General features: G+C 46.5%; 3 protein-coding genes across 4 annotated transcripts in view; 2 read left to right on the plus strand and 1 right to left on the minus strand.

Annotated features, from left to right (window-relative positions):
• LOC144672516 (osteoclast-associated immunoglobulin-like receptor) overlaps positions 1–12285 on the minus strand; it is a 37904-nt gene extending 25619 nt beyond the window's left edge. Inside the window, exon 1 of the mRNA XM_078534359.1 lies at positions 12173–12285. Within this exon, the coding sequence (XP_078390485.1) occupies positions 12173–12236 (64 nt within the window). The 5' untranslated portion in view covers positions 12237–12285. The remainder of the gene's footprint in view (positions 1–12172) is intronic.
• Positions 1–20645, plus strand: part of LOC144672519 (Fc receptor-like protein 2) — a 287381-nt gene that overhangs the window by 207270 nt on the left and 59466 nt on the right. The window lies entirely within an intron of this gene.
• The window catches only part of LOC144672517 (osteoclast-associated immunoglobulin-like receptor), a 298334-nt gene that overhangs the window by 75945 nt on the left and 201744 nt on the right, over positions 1–20645 (plus strand). The window lies entirely within an intron of this gene.

Below are 20645 nucleotides of genomic sequence, written 5' to 3' on the forward strand. Positions count from 1 at the left end.
AAGGGAACATTTGCAGGGCTTTATGAAAGAGCAGTTGAGTGGGATGATTCAGACAACTCTTTCAAAACACTGACACAGCTCTGATGGGATTACGGCTGAAAAAAAAAACAATTTGGTAATACTCAGCAGAGCTGGCAAGATCGGAGGAGTGAGAAACAGTTAACTTTCGACTCCGTATGACTCTTCTTCTCAGCTAAAGACAAGCAGGAATGTGAGGGATATAATACTGTTTAAGAGGGGACGGAGCAGGTGGAGCAAGATAGAAGGTCAGGGATAGGTGAGTGCTCTGGAGAGATTGGCAAAGTTGTCATGGACACATGGCAAATGGAGTGTTAATGATAATGTTAAAGACTAAAGGAGGAGCTGATAGTGGCAGAAACGTAATACATCGGAATGTGTTAATAGCAGAACAACTGACCGTGCTGTGTGAAAGCATAACATTGAAACACGTGACAGGTGGCCCTGTGGGTAGGGGGTGTGATGTCAGGGAAAAAGTATAAAAATTGAACAAATAAATGAAAGAATAAAATGCATTTAAAAATGAGTAAATAAACCGAAACCGATTATAAAGGGGATTAGGATTGTTGTGCCTCGAGGATAAACACGAAAAGGAATAGTTAGGCCAGAGTACATAATACAGCGTTGTAATCCCTATATAATTGTGTGACCTACGGTTCTGTAACTGAGTGTATAAAGTTAAGGTCATTAAATAAGCAGTAGAGAGGTAGGAGACCTGAAATATATCAAATGGTGGTTAGGGTATGGAATGTCCTGCTAGAGTCAGTGGCAGAGGCAACATCTGTGAGAAAGCTATTAAAAAAGAGGAATTGCTTTAAACGTTCCATCGCAGAGAGAAAAAAAACAGTCAATTTGTAAAGAGGAATTAGGAGAGAGAGAATCAGAGGGACAGAGAGAGAGAGAGAGAGAGAGAGATGGAGAGACACACAGAGAAACAGAGGGAGGGAGAGAGAGAGAAACAGAGAGATTGAGGGAGAAAGACAGACAGATAGGCAGTCAGAGAGAGAGGGAGGCAGGCAGATAGAGGGAGGCACAGAGAGAGAGAGGGGGGGAGAGCTCTAAAGATACAATGAGAAACAGGTAGAGTGAGAGAAACACAGACAGAGAAACTGAGGGAGAAAGACAGACAGAGAGGCAGGCAGATAGAGGAAGGTAGAGAGAAGAGAGAGAAATAAGGAGAGAGAGAGAGAGAAAGGCAGAGAGACAGGTGATTATACACCAGAAAGAGAGAGAAAGAGAGACAGGCAGCAACGTGTACAAATATAGCGAGAGAACAGCGATAGAAGGAGACAGGGAGCCAGTGAGAGAAAGATAGAGACAGAAAGACCGAGAGAGAGAGAGAGAGAGAGGGAGAAACAGGGACTGCGGCAGAATGAGTGAGAGGGAGAGAGAGACAGGGAGAGGCCCAGAAAAAGTTAAGAGAGGGAGAGGGAGAGAGATAGAAAGAAGGAAACAAAGACAGAAACACACACACACACACACACACACACACAGAATGCAGAGAGAGGGAAGGGAGAGAAAGAGAGAGAGGGAAAGAGAGACGGGGGGGAGAGAAAGAGAGAGAGAGACAGAGAGAGGGAGAGAGAGAGAGGGACAGAGAGAGAGAGAGAGAGAGAGAGAGAGTGGCAGAGGGAGAGAGAGAGAGACAGAGAGAGAGAGAGAAGACAGAGACAGAGAGAGAGAGATATAAATAAAGGCCACAAAACCAAGGGCCTGATTGTGGAAAGGGCAGGGCAAATGGAGGGAGTAAGTGGAGGAGGACAGAGGAGTGTGGAGTTAGGGGGAGTATAGCAAACTCTGTTATAAATGGTTAGAAATGAGGAACACGAACTAGAAGTTACGAGAAGTTACTCAGCGTTACCAGAAATACACAGATGTGGTAATTACATTTCAGTGTCGCAACGACTTCTGCTAACTGTGAATATCTATGGTCAGGGGCAGTTATGAACACATTTTAAAAATGACACAAATGTTGATGGGGGAAGGGGGATGGCCATTTATTTGGAACGTTATAGGAAGCTGCAATTAGACAATAATGGGAATAATTAATTATTAATTACTAATTAATGGTAAGTATGGGAATGAATGGCAGGTGGAATTTAAAGTCTGGAAATGTAAGATTTTAGAGTTTTTAATTAGTACATTTTAACCGTTAAACGTTGTCTTGCATGCATTTTTCCTTTCATATAAAAGGTGTGAACTTTCTCCCAATCTCCATCTGCACATTCTCCAACATTTTCTCCCTCTTGCGTTCATCCAGCTTCCCGCTAAGTACACCCATGCTGTTCAACTCGGCCGGTCTGTGTGTTAACCAGTTCTACATTCCCCCCACCCTGGCGAAAGAGGTTTTCCCTAGCTTCCCTTACTGGACATTAGTGATTGTCTCATACTCATGGCCCCCTAGTTTTCTACATCTCTCCTTTTCCACAATCTTAAAAACCTCAATCGGCTCACCCCTCAGTCTTCCCTCTTCCAGGGGGAGGAGCTTCAGCCTGTTCACTCAACGCTGATAGCTTCACATTATGAGAACTGCTTGGGTAAAAAATGGGGCGAGAGCTGACAGATGTTATGGAGCGGGAACATTCTGGGTGTTCAGATTCACAAGATATTGCAAATCAACACGTCAAGTTGAGAGAAAATTCAACATGAATGGAAAACTGATTGTGGGGCAGGATATAGAGAGGTGAACTCTCGAGATGTGATGGTGAATCCAAATATATCATGAGTAATAGCTCAAATGGAGAGTTATGGACAGTTTCGGCATACACACTATAGAAAACATGCCTTGGCAATAGAATTCCGAGTTTCGAGGATAGTGTAGGAGAGGTTGTATAAGAGATGAACTCTCAAGTTGCGATGGTGAATCCATATAAATGATTAATAAAAGTTCCAATAGAGTTTTCTGTGCAGTTTAGTTGCAATAAGGTTGTTGGAACAGAGAGATATAGTAGGCCTTGGAAAACTTAGAATATGCCCGCAGTGAGGAAACAGCAGTATGAATGTAGATGTGGACAAAATGAAAGCGTTTTATTTTGAATAGTCATTTGTTAGGGCCATTTCAACCCATTGAGTGACCGGGATGAGTAGGAAAAACAAATAGATTATTTCGATTGATGTTCTTTGCAGGGGATACTTCTCATGATTAGGTGAGATATAGGATATAAGAGCAGGGAGGCTATGCTGGAAATGGATGAAACACTCGTAAGGACACAACCAGAATACTGCAAGCAGTTATTGTCAACAACAGTACAGGGAAGTTATGATTGTGCTGGCGAGGGTATGGTGGAAATTTAACAGGATGTTGCCTGGACTGGAGGTTATTATTTATTGCAGAATATTCCATAGGGTCTGCTTGTAGTCCTTGGGACAGAGGAGACTGAATGGAAACCTTGTTAGCAGTGTACACAAAGACGAGGGGCCCAAACAGAGGTCCTGGATAGGAAACCCCTACACTCCCCTTGGATGCGGGAACGGAGTGTGGGTTGGGGGTGGGGCGAGGCATTGATATAAGGTATTGGGGAGAAGGCTTTAAGGGTTTTTTTTAAGATAATTGGAATCTGGAACTCTCAGCCTGCAAAGCAGTAGAGGCAGAAAGCCTTACAACATTCGAAACAAATACATGTATTTGAGTTTCTGCTGTCATCTGCTGCAAGGATAGGGGGAGGAGCTAGACAGTGGGATTATACTGTCTGGGCCAATCCAAGCTGTAAAATTCCACCAGTGTTTGATTCGATGAAGTGACTGAGGCCCTGAAACAAGGAGACACACAAGGATGTCCACTATTCCGTTTTCTTTAGGCAAGTGACATGCTAAAGTTTACACTGAGTGTTACAAGGTTGTGGATTACACCAGAGGAATTATTCACTGAAGAATGGACAATGTACTAAAAAAAAAATCCTTACTCATTCATGGGATGTGGGCGTAGCTGGCTGGCTCTCCATTTATTGCCTATCCCTAACTGCCCTTGTTCAGAGGGCATTTAAGAGTCAATCAGATTGCTGTGGGGCTGGAGTCACATGTAGGCCTGACCAGGCAAGGGCGGCAGATTGTCATCCCTAAAGGGCATTAGTGAACGAGACAGGTTGATGGTATCGTGGTCATCATCAGACTTTCAATCCCCCTCAGTAAACCGACCAGATAAGTGACTGTAAAGCTCCTGGGAGCTGAATGAATGAATTTGGAATTAGGACTGGCACTGGACATTGTCCCTCTGCCTGACTGAAGGGTGAATGCCCACACGAATTCGTTAGCACCCAACCGTCTGTTTTCCTGGTGTCATCCATGTGAATTGTTGATTCACTGAGTAACGAGTTATACATAAATTACAACCGAGTCAAGCCTTTCCGTATAACAAGTCGTTTTTCATGTTTTTTAATATCTCCACATACTTAGACTCCCCCTAAGGACGTTACTTAACAGTCCTATGCCAGGATTTTAAAACAATGATCAGGCAATGGAGTTGGTTTGGGTAGGGAGGTGGGGGGTGTTGTAAGTGAGGGAAATTTTAGAATTAGACAGATGGTTAGCAGCACGATGAGTGTCTTCAAAACGAGAAAGCCGATAAACGACTGAAGTGAGCAGTGAATAACTGAGCATGTGGAACTGGCCAGTGAGCTGGTGAGTGGTAGTGTGGGGGGTGGGGGGGGGCGGTGGTGGTGAGGGGGCTGGGGGTAGACCTCTCCAAGAAAAGATAGAGGGGGGCCAGGCCGAATGGATAAAGAGAAGGAGGTTATAGGTGAAGGGAGAGCTCTTTCACAGATAGAGCCCAGGGGCGTTAGGCCGGATTGGGAAAGGTGATGGGAATGGGACTAAAGCGAAAATCCTTGGGAGAGAGGACACAGGGGCCGAGGGGCCGCCTGGTCAATGGGACCAAGGGAAAGACCTCGAACAGAGGGGACAAAGGGCTGGTAAGTCTAATGTGGGAGAATCCACCAGGCAAGAAGAGTTTGGGAAAAATTCGTTCAAGGAAGTGACCTAATGAATAGGAGCAGGATGATTCCATTCGGTCCATCGAGACTGCTGATCTGAATGTGGCCTTAACCCCACTTCCCAGCCCGTTCCTCAGAAATGTCGACTTCCTTTTCATTGAAAATATCTTCATAACTCAGCATTCAATATATTCACTGACCCAACCACCACTGCTCTAGGGGGAGAGAATCCTACACTCTCACTACCCGCTAAGAGAAGAAATTCCTCCTCATCGCCATCTTAAATGGGAAACCCCTCCTTGCCTGAAACTGTCCTCCCTAGTTTTAGATTGCCACATGAGGCGAGACATCCTCTCAGAATCCACCCTGTCAAGCCTTAATCAGGATCTTACATATTCTCACATGATCAGCGTTCATTATTCTAAACTCCAGTGGGTGTAGGCCCAACCTACTCAAACCTTCCTCATGAGACAAACCCCTTTACCACCAGATGGAGGAGGCTTTGGTCTGCGGCCTAAGCTCAAAGTTCAGTTTATCAAATGACAATCAGGATTTACGCGCGTAAGCCTGATTAATACTTCCAGGGCAGTCCTGAGGGAGTGCTGCTGTGTCAGAGGCATCTTCTTTCAGCAGAGACATTAAGCAATGTGAACATTGAAGAAGATATAATACGACTATGTAGGAGAGCAGAAAAGGCCCATATCAAATTGGCGTCCTTTTGAAGTACAATAATGTGGGCCGCGTAGCAAGTCTCTTGCACACAGAAAAATCCCACAAACAGCAAATAATGATCACGTAATATCCTGATTTGGTGATGTCACTGAATGGTTATTGTCCAGAGGATAACCCCCCGGTTCTCCTTTGTAAAAGTGCAATGGGCATTTTGATAGATCATCTTTTCCCAACGGGAAAGTACAAAAGTAGGTGTGTATTGCTCGAGCTGTACAGGGTCTCAATGGAGCCACATCTGGAGTACCATTGAAAAGTTATGGTACAGGATGAGGGAATTCAGTCCATTACGTCTGTGCTGGCTGAAATATATAAACCAGCCATCCATTCTAATCCCAACTTCAAGCAGGTCAGTAGCCTTGCAGGTTACAGCATTTCAGGTACATGTCCAGGTACCTTTTAAATGAGTTGAGAGTTTCAGCCACAACCACTCACTTGGGAAGTGAGTTATGGACACTCACCACCCTCTGGGTGATGAAGTTTTCTCTAATATCCCCTTAATCCTTCCAAAAATCCTTCCTTATATGAATGCCATCTGCTGACTGACCTCTTCATTCATTCAAACAGTGTATTCCCTATCTGCCCTGTCTAGGCCCCTCATAATTTTGTACACATCAATCAAGTCACCTCTGAGTCCCTTCTGTAATAAGGAAAACACACCCAATGTTTCCTGCCGGCTAAGATATTTGTGCCCTAAAAACACATTGTACACTTTGGTCTCCTTATTTAAGAAAGCATCACATTACATTGAAAGCAGTTCAGGGAAGGCTCCCTCAGCTGATTCGTGGGAGGAATGTGTTAATTCCTCAGGAAAGGTTGAGCAAGTTGGGCCTAAATTCACTGGAGTTTGGAAGAATGCGAGGTGATCTGATGGAAACATGTCAGATCCTGAGAGGGGGTGGGAGGGTGGTGGAGGTGGGGCGGAGTGGGGTGGGGGGAGTGGGTGGGGGCGGGGGTGTGGGTTGGGGGGGTTGGTGCTGAGGGGCTGGTTTTGGGTTCGGCTTCACAGGGTAGATGATGAGAGGTTGTTTCCCTTTTTGGTGAAGTCTAGAACACTGTGGGACATAATTGTAAATTCGCCCTCCCCCCCATATAAGACGGAAATGAGGGGCATTGTTTTCTCACAGATGGTCGTCAGTCTGTGGAATTCTCCCCTCCTCCCACCACCACCTGTCCCACCAAAAGAGCAGTGGAGGCTGGGGCATTGAGTAAACTCATGGCTCAGTTAGACAGGTTTCTGATCGACCAGGGAGTCTTGCATGACGGGACGGTGGTGGGTGGGTCGGTAGAGAGGAAACTGGAGTTGAGACCACAGTCAGAGCAGCCACGATCTTATTGCATGGTGGGAGCAGGATTTATGGACAAGCTGGGCTACTCCCGCTCCAAACTCTTCTTTTCAACACCTTACATGAAGAATTTAGAGATGGTGTCACTGGGGGAGAGGGAGGGGGAGTGAGTGCGGTGGATGGGATGAGGGGGTGGTGGTGGATGGGGCAATGATGGTGATGGCACATTGGTAATGTCACTGGATGTATATTGCAGAGATCCAGGGTAATGCTCTTGGGATGGAAACAAAGTTCAAATCCCGCCAGGGCGGATGTTAGAACTTCTATTCAATATAAAATCTGAAGTTACAAGCCTGGTTGCCCATCTAGTTCACTAAAGCCCTTTAGGGAAGGAATTACACCCCACACCCCCAAGTCACCCCCGCCCCTCCCCGCCCCCCGCCGCCATTGCCTATGTGACTTCAGGTCCGCAGCAACGCAGTTGGCTCTGAAATGGCCTGGCAGGCCACTCAGATGTCAAGGGGCAATGGATACTGGCCTAGCCAGGGGGCGCCCCTGTCCCATGAATAAATATTTTAAAAAATGTTTTGGCATTAGAGTGACCCCCTCAGAGCGGGAATGGGGTTCGGCCCCGTCTCCTTTTGGCTGAATGGCCCAAATGCCAGCAGCTGAGCCGCAGCTGAGTTCTTCCCCCACTGGGAGGCACTCTAAATAAGCTAGAGGTTTAGAGGGAGTTGTAAATTGGCGTTGCTAAGATTATTAAAGGCGACAGTTGGAATTCTACACAAGTTTCTGCATTATTTCGTTAATAAATGATAATCATACTTTGAAGTGTGGGAAGAGATGGGGCTGGGGGTAGTGGATCGAGTTGAGTGTTTTGGGAGAACACGTGGATATTAGTGGATCTAAGCTCATAACGCATTAAAAGCGATCTTCAGGTGCATGGGGCCATGAATAAAACCCATTCAATAACAGCTGGTATAACAAGGTGTGATTCTAAAATTCGAGATACAATGGAGAGTCTATGTCAAACCTGAATAAGATGACAGCTGAGTGATGTGTGCTCCCTTGGGACCAACTCTTTAGGCACAATTTTCCAGAGGCACAGCAGATTCACTGCGGTGCTGCCTGACGTGTTGATATATAAAGCTCAATGATGGACTTTAAAACAATGGGGCTTGAAAAAATAATCAAAGAGGGACTCAGAGCTGATTTCATAAAAGTGCTCAAAATAAATTAATAGAATAGATAAATACAATATAATTCCCCTGGATAATGGGGGCGGGGGGGTCCAGGGCAAGAGGGAATAAAATTAAAATTCGAGCCAATCCGTTCTTGGGGAATTCAAGGAAGCACTTGTACACACGAAGGGGAGTGAAAACTTCGCACTCCAAACAGATAGCTTTAAAGATTGTGTGTGTTTGTGCGTGCGTGTCTGCCTGTCTGTGTCTGTGTGTTCATAATTTGTGAGCGCCAGTGTTTTTGTGCTTGTGTGTGAGAAAGTGTGTGACTGGGTGTGAATGCATGGATTTGTGTTTGTGTGTGTGAATGTGTGCATTTGTGTAATAGTGCGTGTGGGAGAGAGTGTGTGATTGTGTCTGTGAATGTATGGGAGAGGCTTTCTGTGTGTGTGTGTGTGTATGTGAGTCCTTAAGTCTATGTGAGCCTTTTTGTGTGACTGCCTGTGTGACTGCGTGTGTGACTGTGCTTGTGACTGTGTACATGACTCTGTGTGTGTGTGTGACTGTGTGTGTTTGTGTGTGTGTGTGTGACTGTGTGTGCGAGTGTCTGTGTGAATGTGTGTGTGTGAGAGTGTGTGTGTCTGTGTGTGTCACTGTGCGTGAACCTGTGCGCGTGTGTGTTTGTGTGTGTGTTTGTGTGTCCAACTGTGTGTGACCCTGTGCTTGTGTGTGTGTGAGGGAGAGTGTGTGTGATTGTAACTGTGTGTGTGTCAATGTGCGTATGTGTGTGACTGTGTGAGAGAGAGTGTGTGCGTGTGTGTGTGTCCGTAACTCTGTGCGAACCTGTGCGCGTGCATGTGTGTTTGCGTGGGTGTGTGAATGTGTGTGAGTGTGTGTGTGTGTGTGCGCGCGTGTGAGTGTGTGTGTGTGTGTGTGAGAGAGAGAGAGAGAGCGTGTGACTGTGTGTGTGAGTGTTTGTGGGTATGAGTTTGTGTGACTGTGTGTGAATGTTTGCGGATGTGATTTGAACATGTCAAACCAGATTAATAGATATTTGTTAGACATGATTTCTGGGATCACAGTTTAATAAATTATAGCCCAGTTCTACAGAGTATGTTCGATGGGCTGAATGGCCTCTTCCTATTCCTGTGCTCCTCAATTTCGGAAAGACAGTAAATCGAAAAAAGGTAACATTCAATCAGGAGGGACTTAGAACAAAGAGATACAGGAACGGGATTCAGTGTGAGATTTAAGGGAGACAGGGGTGTTACAGTTCACTCAGGGAGTCCGAGTTGCTGCTGCAGCGCATAATGTTATCATGAAATTGTTATTGTGTAGCTTCGGATAGTGATGCTGGAGTGTCCAGTTCTCCTTCCATCACATGGCTTCTCAGGAATCTCTCCCGCTCTTAGCCCTTGCCATTGTTGGATGGATTTGCAGGTTGATGTTCAACCTGGTTGTCCTCTGTTGAAGCACTCCTTCATTTCCATTATGTTCTGTGTAGGGAATTGCACGGCAACCATCTGTCTCAGAACAAAGGACGCTAGCCACGGTCCCCCAAGACCCCATCATGGGCAGAAGAGGGAAACTGTAATTACACAATGTGTTGTGAGGCTGCGTACTGGGGGCTAGCGACTACAGGAGAGCTCATGGGAACATGCAGGAACCGGTCAGGCAGATGTTTGAACGGGGGAGCTGAAGACGGGACATGGGAGCAGTACAGTACATGGGAATAGAACCACAGCTTGTATGGATGACGAATGACAATACCGACAACTAAGGCCGGAGAACCAGTTTCAGTTTCGCAATGTCTGTGCCATTACATGAGCGATTAGGAGCAAGACAACTGTAGCTGGCTCCACACTTGTAAAACGAAATGAAAATGGCAGAGGTCTGGGCGGGTGGAGAGGTGGGCAGTTGTTTAAAATCTACAATATGGAAAAAGAAAACACGCTAACACAAAGCTGGTTTACAACTCAGGCAGAATTAGATGCTGCCTGCTATAAGGAAACACAAAAATTGAGAAAATTTTGGAAAAGTTGGGGCAGTTTGCATTTGAGAAGAAAATATAAAATGATGGTTTGACAGAAATGCTAAAAAAACATTGAGAGAATGGGTTGGAGAGACGGAAATAGATTCCTTCAGAAAGTTGAAAGCAGTCAAGGTTGTATTATCTGATTTTTCACATTTCCAGTAGTCCTGGTTTTGTATGTAATGAGTGAAGGGACAATGATTTTAAATGCTGATCAAGGGTAATGATTGGGTCTTACTTTTAACAGGCAGGGTGCTATGAACACAATAACTTTTTCTAACTGAATCAGCCACCGCTCAGAAGAGGGAATTAGATGAACTTTTGAAGGAAGGAACAACACAGAACTGGCAAACGGCAAGTGAGGGGCTGAGCAGGGAGAGAACACTCTTAGTGACGGGGAATAGAGTAGGTGGGCCGAATAGTCAACAGGACTGGGGGGTAGGATTCAAGGGAGAGTTTCCTTCCGGAGAGATCAAAAGTGGGTGTTGACCGAAGGGGGAAAGGGCAAGGGCAGTGGGATGAAGGGAAAAGGGTTTTTCTTTTGCCCCCATAGTGCGAGCACAGGGGAGATGGACCGAATGGGGAATTGGAATGAGGCCAGTTGGGGAACTCTTTCAGAGACGGGGCACTCCCTGGCTCCTTCAGTCCTCCACAGCAAAACTCAATGAATGTTAGTTAAAGATCTTTCTGGGACGGTGTAGTTGGCGACACAATAAACAACTGAGCGAAGATTGGCTTTGTGAAATCTTTCTGTGTTTAAAAAAAAACATGTGTACACCCGTAGAAGTATAGCTCAGTGCCCTATGGATGTGTTAGTTGGGGACACCTAAGGGACAGAGGAGGCAAACTCGCAATAAACCACCAATATCGCTGCATATAGCGTTGAAAAACAGTTGAGATCTCAGGACAAGGACAGGCAAAATCATCTTGGATTTTATACAGCGCCTATCCCTTTTATAAATGTCGTAAGGTCAGTGTCAGGCACATAACTAGACCAATAACAACAGAACACTGAGGCCAGGGTCTCTAACTGATCAACAGTTAAGGCGCCGTTTCAGGGAGGTGGAGAAGTATTTGGGGCTTAGTGAGCGGATTCCAGAGCGTGAGCACAAGGGGATGAACTAATCGACACGAGTATGGAGGAAAAGGAAGAAAAACACAGATCTCAGAGGATTGTGCAGCTGGAATGCTTCACAGTGAACAGGAGGGTGAGAATTGCCGGGGCTGCAGGAGGTTTATAGAAATAGGGAGGGAGGGGGCCGAGGCGGATTGGAAGGATTTGGAACAGGAGGGCGAGAATTGAAGGGGCTGGAGAGGGTTACAGAGATAGGGAGGGAGAGTGCGAAGGGCCATGGAGGGATTTGGAACCGGAGGGTGAGAATTGTCCGGGCTGGAGAAGTTTACAGCGATTGGAGGATGGGGGCCGAGGGGCCACGGATTGATTTGGAACAGGAGGGGGAGAAATGTAGGGGCTGGAGGGGGTTACAGAGATTGGGAGGAAGGGGGGCGAATGACCATTGATGGATTTAGAAGGGGGTGGGGGTGAGAATTGTCTGGGCTGGAGGAGGGTAGAAACATAAGGAGGAGGGGGGCGAAGGCCCATGGAGGGATTCGAGCAGGATCATGAGAATAAGAGTTGGAGGAAGTTACAGAGACAGAGAGGCTGCCGGCAGCCTTGAAGTTTAAACAGAGGAATGAGAATTATAAAATCGAGGTGCAGGACAGAGGCAGCATAGATGAATCTTTGGAGGCTCTAATTTCAGAAACCGACCAGCAAAAAGCTGGGACACCTGAGATGGAAAAAGCAGAGTAAACATGTCTGATGTCAGCATTTAAACTTCAAAGAAGCAGGGTATTGGAGTTTGCATTATCTTAGAAACAGTCGTTCGAATTTAGCTGCAGCTTCCTCATTCTAGCCACTTCCACGGAATTTAAGAATAAATTAACTGTTTTCAACCCCTCATTAATTACCAACTACAGAAATGAATGGAGACTTACCATTCATCAGCAGAATTGACACGGACACCATCTGGAGAATGGATTTGAAGCGGCAGACAGGCATTTTGTAGCAATGCTCTGCTTGATTGTTCCCGAGACCTGGAGCAAAATATAGAAGGGCCAAGATCGTGTCAGAACGGATATTCGTGGACTGGTCATGACGTGATGGATTAGAATACTTTTTTTTTAGATAAGAATAAGTTTCATGGTAGTGCTGAGGAAGTAAAGTTGTGAAATAAAAATGGTTTCCTTGTATGAACTTTTGCAGAGTTAGTGTTGGAGGTAACAGCGCTTTTCTGAGCTCCATTTGCAGAGTGATTGCTTTGTGCTGCTAATTCTCATTGCCCCTGGTAATCATTTAACTCTCAACTGACGTCACGAACACAGATTATCTGCACATCATCCCATTGCTCCTTCTTTTCTGATTTAAAGAGGTGGAAGTAGGGTGGTTTGATTTGAAAATGGACACTCTAATACTAAACAGAGTTGCATTGGCATAGCGCCTGTCACGCTCACTTTGACACCTCAGTTGAGGGCTTACAGCCAACGAAGGGCTTTTGCAATGCAGTCTCTGTTCTAATGTAGGAAATGTGAAATCCAATGTATGCACAGCAAGCTCCCAGAAACAGCAAGCGGATCATCTCTGGGAGACACTCGTGTAGTCTTTATGTCACTCGTCTGATGAGCCAGAAATCCAGGTTCATGCCGTCGGGAAGAGGGTTAGAATCCCACCACGACCTCAGTAAATAAATGTGGAATGGGAAGTTACTCACAGTAATAGTGACCATGGCAACTGTCACCGATTTATTTTTTTAAAATGATTCATTCTGACCGCCCTTCCATCATCAGTTCAGAATTGGGGAAGTTCGCTGCTGATTGCAAAATGTTCATCACCATTCGCTGCTCCTCATCTACTGAAGCAGCCAATGTCCAAATGCAGCAAGATATGGACAATATCCAGGCCTTGGCTGACAAGTGGAAAATAACACTCACGCCTCACAAGCTCCAGACAATGACCATCTCGGGCAAGAGAGAATCTAACCATCGTCCTTTGACGTTCAATGGCATTGCCATCACTGAATCGCCTACTACCAATATCCTGGGGGTACCATTGAACAGAAACTGTACTGGACTAGCTAATAAATACTTTGGTTGCAAGAAAATGTCATACACTAGGAATTATGTAGAGAGCAACTTGGCTCCTTTCTCCTTAAAGCCTGTCCACCATCTACAAATCAAAAGTCAGGTGTGTGATGGAATACTCTCCAGTTGCCTGGATGAGTGCAGCTCCAAGAACACTGAAGGAGTTTGAAACCATCCAGGACACAGCAGCCCGTTTGATTGGCACCCCTTCCATAAACATTCACTCCCTCCACCCCTGACGCACAGTAGCAGCAGTGTTTAACATCTACAAGATGCATTGCAGGAATTCACCAAGGCTCCTTTGACAGCACCTTCCAAGCCCTCGAACTCTATCATCTAGAGGGACAAGGACAGTAGATATTTGGAAACACCACCACCTGGAAGCTTTCCTCCAAGCCGCTCACCATCCTGATTTGGAAATATATCGCCGTTCCTTCACTGCCGCTGGGTCAAAATCATGGAACTCAATCCCTAATAGCACTGTGGGTGTACCTACACCACATGGACTTCAGCGGTTCAAGAAGGCAGCTCAAAACCAGCTTCTCAAGGGGCAACTGGGGTTGGTCAATAAATGTTGCCCTGGCCAGCCACGCTCTCATCCCATGAATGGATCAAATAAATTAAATAAATTCTAAAAAGAAGATAATCGCCCTTTAGGAACGGAAATCTGCTCTTGTCACCTGATTCGGCCGACTTGCGGCTTTCGACCCACATGGATGTGAATGATTCTTAACTTCCCTTTGAAATGGACTAGCAAGCTACTCAGTTCAAGGGCAATTAGGGATAAGCTCCTGCCCCATCCCATGAAAGAATGAAAATAACGACCAGATAACCAGTTGTTGTGTGATGTTTTTTGAGGGATATTTATTTTGCAGGAACTGGATATAACTCCCCGGCTCTCCTTCGACATAGTGCTGAGGGATCTTTTAAAATGAGACAATCAGACAGCTGGGGCCTCTGAATAAACGTGCCATCCATAAGACAGCACCGCCAACAGTGCAACACTCCCTCAGGAAGGCCGAGAACGTTTCCCCCCTTCACAGTTCCAATTCTGCTTAAACATCGCTGCACCTTTTTAAGGCCTCGAGTTCCTTTTTTTAATACCCGGTGCTGAACTTGAAAACAACAGCACACAGAATTTTAACACTTCTGCGCGGAACCGGCCAACCCCGCCCCTCTCTGGGGTTTGTACATGCGCAGTCAGGCAGGGGAATACAGAGGTTTCTGTCACTGAATCACCAGGGAGGGCGCTGTTGAGCTGCTCCGAGATCCGGGGAACTCATCCTGTCAATGAGCCCCGACTCCTGTTCCCTGGGTCCTGTTCCCACTAAATTGCTGACCTGGCTCCCAGGTCAGTCAATATTGTTCACGGTTCTCTCCTCAAGCCACATCCTCCGTTTCAAACTGGTTTAGTCATTTCACTTCTCAAAAAAAGAGAAGAGATAATGAACTCTCTGCACCTGGAAGCCACCGCCCCCATCTCTAATCTCCCTCTCCTCTCCCATCCCCGATTTGCCCATCATTTCTGGAGTTCCATGTTTCAAATTCTTCACGTGGGATGCAGTCCCTGTTGCCCAATAGAAAAGGTGTAATAGGAAATTCACAAGCGACCCCATACGTGAATGTGACAAGGGTAAACTATGTACAATTACCTTTGTAACTGGGAAATGGGAGATACATGGAATTTCTTCACAGAACAGACACTTAACGGAAGAAATAAAAACTAAAGGTAGTGCTGAAAAAACCTCAGCACGACTAGCAGCATCTGTGGAGAGAGAATCAGATATAACGTTTCACCTTCAATATGACGCTTCTTTTGATATGAGGAGTGTTATAATGTTGAACGCAAGGTGAAGGGAGGGTGGAGCAAAAACAAAGAAGGCCGTGGATTGGTTAGATGGCTGCTGACATTAAATTACAAGGATACCATGAAATAAAAGTCAAAGGGAAGTGGAATGGTAGTAGTAAAGGAATAAGGCATTAGCCCAGAGCAGGTGTTAATAGCAGATTAAAGGTCAGCGCTGTCAGAAAGCAAAATAGCAGAATGTGTTAACTGGAGAATAAAGGTCAGTGCTGCCTGAAATCAAAATAAGAGAACATGATACAGACTGGAAATCCGGCAAAATAAAACAAATAGAGAACAGAGTCGATGGTCTGAAGATGTTGAGTTCAGTTTTGAGTACATAAGGCTGGAAAACGCCTAATTGGAAGGTGAGGTCCTGTTCCCCGAGTTTGTGTTGTGCTTCACTGGAACATTGCAACCGGCCGAGGGCAGAAATTTGAGCATGAGGGCAAGATGCTGAAGTGGAATACCAACCGGGTCGGGTCATGTGTGTAGACTGAGCAGAGATGTTCCACAAAGTTGTCACCCAGCCTGTGTTGAGTCTTCCAAATGTAGAGGAGTACACACTGTCAGCAGCGAATGCAATGGATGAATTTCATATTTCCTTTGTACTTTCATGGGGTGTGGGTGTTACTGGCAGGATTAGCTTTTGTTACCCATCCCTAATTGCCCTTGAACTGACTGGCTTTCTGGGCCATTTCAGAGGGCAGTTAAGAGTCAACCACATACATATGGGTGGAAAGACACAAGGAGGCCAGTCCTGATAAGGATGAAGGGTTCCGTTCCCTGAAGGATGTTAGTGAACTAAATGGGATTTTACAATAGTCGATGGCGGCTTCATGGTCACCATCACGGGGGGACGGGTTTTCAATTCCACATTTTGGTGCCGACATTTCGATTTGAACCCGTGTCCCCATTGGATGAGCCTGGGGCCCAACAATGCTAGTCTAACTACATTACCACTGTTACCCATCGTGAGTGGATGAGGGACAAGTAAATAGTTGCATCACATGAAAGGAGTGATTTTACTTCATAGAAGATCAGGCTCGAAGCGTTAAACTACACACATGAATTTGTGTTTGTTTATGTTCCCAGCAGTCGCATGTGGGGATGTAGCTCAATGTTGGAGCACATGCTTCGCATGTATGGGGTGCGGGGACGATCACTGGCATATCTACTTAAACATTTGAATGCAGCGTTGCACAGCCTCTCGCCTTTGCACACACCAACATGGTAAACTCGTTTCATATGTGCAAAATAGCGAATATTCGCCAGCAACCTAATTCACTGAAGGATGCGCCATCTGGTGGAATGCCTTCCAAATAGACCTGCTCACATAAGCAAAATAGCACCTGTGGTTTTTCATTGAGACAACCGGGAGGGCCCACAGCCACACGTTTATGCCTTCAGTCTTTTGTTTGCTTGTTGACTCACGACACTAATAGACCAAACACTCGTTCAGCAGAGTCCGTGTCCTCTGCTACACGGTGCCTGGGAGTTTGTGAATCGCTCCAAGTCATTAAGTAACTCACCCAGAGTATGGTGTCACATTCTCGGCAGCACTCTTTAGGAAGGATGCGAAGGTTTCAGAATGGGTTGCAATGAGGTTATAACCAGGGGCGCTCCAGAGACAAGGGGCTTCAGTTCCGAGAAGGTGGTGCCGAGTCTGGGGCTTTCCACCTTCGAGGAGGGAATGTTGAGAGGAGTTTTGACAGAGGACTTCAAAATCATGAGGGACCTGGACAGAGTTGATGGGAAGAAACAGTTCCCAGTGTTTGACTTCTAGGGAGGGTTTGACATCCATGAACGTATTGTGGATGATTGTATCGAGGTTGGACTGATTGTATCAAGATTGGGGATATTGTATCGAGATTGGAGTGATTGTATCGAATTAGGAGTGATTGTATCGAAATTAGGGTGATTGAATTGAGGCCTTGGTCTTGATGTAAACCTGGACATGGGTGGGTGGCATCTTCCCTGTGAATGAAGCCTCCACCTCTCACTCTCCCATCAACCCAGTCCAGCCTGCCACGGCGCCAGACTGGCACTTATAACCATATCGCACCTTGGTGTGTCCTTTCACTTCTCTCGCACTTTCTCCTTCTTAGGCAATCTCACTGTGTTCCTCCCTCTCATCCAAAATTCCCCTTCGCCAGCCCTCACCAAATTATCATCAAAATTTTGGCACCTAGATATCTTCACTGCCGCTGTCCCTCAGCTACAGCAATATGTGACTTCTCACCTCCCAAGACTGCATCTCCAATTCCGCGTATTCTCTCTCCTCTGTGCTCGCTGCCCTCTTACCCTCTCTGTACCCATGCCCCGATGGAAAGTAACCAAACAGAATCACAGTTAGTCTCTTGGCCTTACCATCTTCGATCTCCTGCTCTCTATTAAAACCATGACTTTCTTCACCCCGCCCATTCTCCAGGTACAGCTCCCATCTCCGCTTAACTGCAAGGGACACATACCTGAAAGGAAATGGTGGGTATTTGGTTGAGATTCCGCTGCTAGGTTGTGCCTGGAGCATGTAGAACAACATAAGCTCCCGAACTCATCGAACAAAAGCATTCACCCTTCCAGGACCATACTGGGATACACAGATAACCCCGGACTTCCTTTCCCTAATCCGTAACTCATTCTGAAATACTCTCACCTGCCTCCACACTCACCTCCAACAACAACTGCAAGGAGCTGATCGAACTCTTCATCATTAGGTTTGGGACTCTCCAGTCATTTGCCTCTTCCAGTGCTTGCATATTCTGCTATTTTGCTCTCAGACAGCGCCCGCCTTTATTCTGCTATTATAACCTACTCTGGGCGACTACTTTGTTCCTTTAATACAATTATTAGCACTCGCTTTGCCTTGTGTTCAATTTTGCCCTTTTCATTCAATCTATCCATCCCTTTAACATCTCCCTGACCTCCTTAGGCCCAGACGTACCCCCGTCCCCTCATTCAACAACATAGAGCCCAGCACATCCCTATCTCTCCCTTCTGTTCGGAAGAAGACTCATTTGCGTCTCAAAAAACTAACTGCTTCTCTCTTCACAGACGCTGCCAGTCCTGCAGGGTTTTCCAGCTCTTTCCTTTTTTATTTCAGTTTCCAAGCACAAATTATTTTCTCCCTCTTTCTCCCCACCCACATTTCTAAATGTCTATTAGTTCGAAAGTGGCTCGTTGTTTACAGTGGTTTATTGGTAGAGCGCGTGCTTTGCATGTGTGACGTCCCGGATTCAGTACTTAGCACCTCCATGTTGCTAATTTTAGAGCTAAAGTTCGGGGATTCTTTTCAACTCTTTATCCAGAATTAAACTCCCATCATCCTCTCCTCATACCTAGTAGACCCACCTTATCTTCCCTCTACTCTGTCCTCAGCAGACGGCTGAAAACTCATTTTTTCTTCCTGGCCCCCATGTTGCGTGACAATGTTCACCGTTTTCTATTCTCAGGCATGGTCCTTCTCTCCTTCAAAAGCGCTTCCGGCAACCCACTTGACCGTCTCCCCCTCCCCAGGCAAATGAACAGATGTGACCTCTCCATTCTTTCAAACCAGTGACCCCACCTCGAATCTCCCCGTCTTCTCCATCGACCATGAAAGTGCAGACCCCCACAACCGACTCCCACCCCCCAAAGCGGCGTCCAACATTACTGAATCTCTACGTTCCAATCCTCCCATTTGGGATTCTTCCCCTGTCACTGCATGGGAAGGGATCAGATCAGAGTCGTCGATGAAATGACGTCTGACTGTGACAAAGATTAAAAATACCTCTACAAAATGGGACAGAGGCGGAGAAATCGAGTTAGGTCTCTATAGATATGACTAAAATTAGAACAAGCAAGCAAAGCCGCCAGCACCTGGGAATGGAGCTCAGTGCTGAAGCCGGTGCTGAAGCCCGCGCTTCGCGCCTATGCGGCCCCGGGTTCCATCCCCAGCATCACCAATTCGCGAATTTTAAAACAGAAGTGCGGAGATTCTGTTCAGTGTCCTCACTTTTAACAGCAAAGGCATACTCGGCTTGTTTCACAGCTCGAGGAAACCCCATGAATGAAGTCCCGTCCCCATCCTCTCGTCACTTTCCACCCAGCACAGTCAGTCATGGTAAAAGCAAAATACAGCGAATGCTGGGAATCTAAAACAAAAACAGAAAATGCTGGGAAATCTCAGCAGGTCCAGCAGCCATCTGTGGAGAGAGAAACAGAGTTAACCTTTGGAATCCGTATGACTCTTCCAACAGAGGGGGGTAGTGAGAAGTGACTGAGAAGCTTTCTGAGAGAAGTCAGCTCAGTTACAGCAACGCAGAAGGGGATCGAGGGGAATGACTCTTGAATTCAACAGGAGGAAGAGCATCCAACAGAGGGCGGTAGTGAGCCCGTCAGATCCTTCCTACACGCCAGGAGTCTCACCCCCTCTGCACGATGCCCTCGAGGTGGCTGTGGTGGGGAAGAGACCGTTGTTCACCTCCTTGTGGATTGTGCCTTTGCAAAGAAAGTCTGGAGAGAGATGCAGTGGTTGCTGTCGAGGTTCATCCCGAGCAGTTCTGTGACACAGGACTCTGTGCTCTACGGGCTGTTCCCAGGGACACACACCGAGACAAACATCGACTGCAGCTGGAGGATCATGAACTCGGTGAAAGACGCGCTTTGGTCTGCCCGAAACTTGTTGGTCTTCCAGCACAAATAGTTGTCCCCGACCGATTGTTGCGGACTGGCACAATCCAAAGTCCAGGACTACGTGCTGAGGGACGCACTAAAGCTTGGGGCAGCTGCCGCAAAGGCGCAATGGGGAAGGGTCGCTGTCTAAGACCTTTCTACCACAGCGCACCGAGAGACTGGGAACTGTTTAGAGCCCCTCGGGCTGTACAGATCAAAATGAAAGGCTGTAAATGATTGTAATATTGTTTGTACTGATGCACCTGGTGATACATTTTGTAAAAGTTTAACCTGGATTGTACCCTTGTAATGTTGTTTTTGAAATGGTTTTGAATGTGATTGAAGATTTTTTATGAATAAAGTATATTTTTACAATAAAAAAAAAAGCTTTCTGGGAGAGGGACCGGGGCATGCGTTAGAAACTGGAAGGAGCGAGTGGCTATGGTGAAAAGGAAACTGGGCATGTGGGAGCGACGCTCCCTCTCCATTGCGGGTAAGAACCTGGTCATCAGGTGTGAGGTACTCTCGCTGTTGTTGTACGTGGCGCAGGTCTGGCCCATTCCACACTCCTGCGCGATGGCGATCACTCGAGCCATCTTCCGCTTTATCTGGAGGTCGAAAATGGATCGTGTCCGCAGGGACGCGATGTACAAGCCTCTAGATAAAGGGGGAAAAAACGTGCCCAACATCGCCCTCATACTGATGGCCACCTTTGTGTGTGGCTGCATCAAGCGGTGCGTAGACCCTCAGTACGCAAACACCAAGTGTCACTACGTGCTGAGGTTCTACCTGTCCCCGGTGTTGCGAAGGATGGGTCTGGCCACGCTGCCGCGG

The sequence above is a fragment of the Cetorhinus maximus genome, chromosome 38, assembly GCF_964194155.1.
Source record: "Cetorhinus maximus chromosome 38, sCetMax3.hap1.1, whole genome shotgun sequence".
NCBI lineage: Eukaryota > Metazoa > Chordata > Chondrichthyes > Lamniformes > Cetorhinidae > Cetorhinus > Cetorhinus maximus.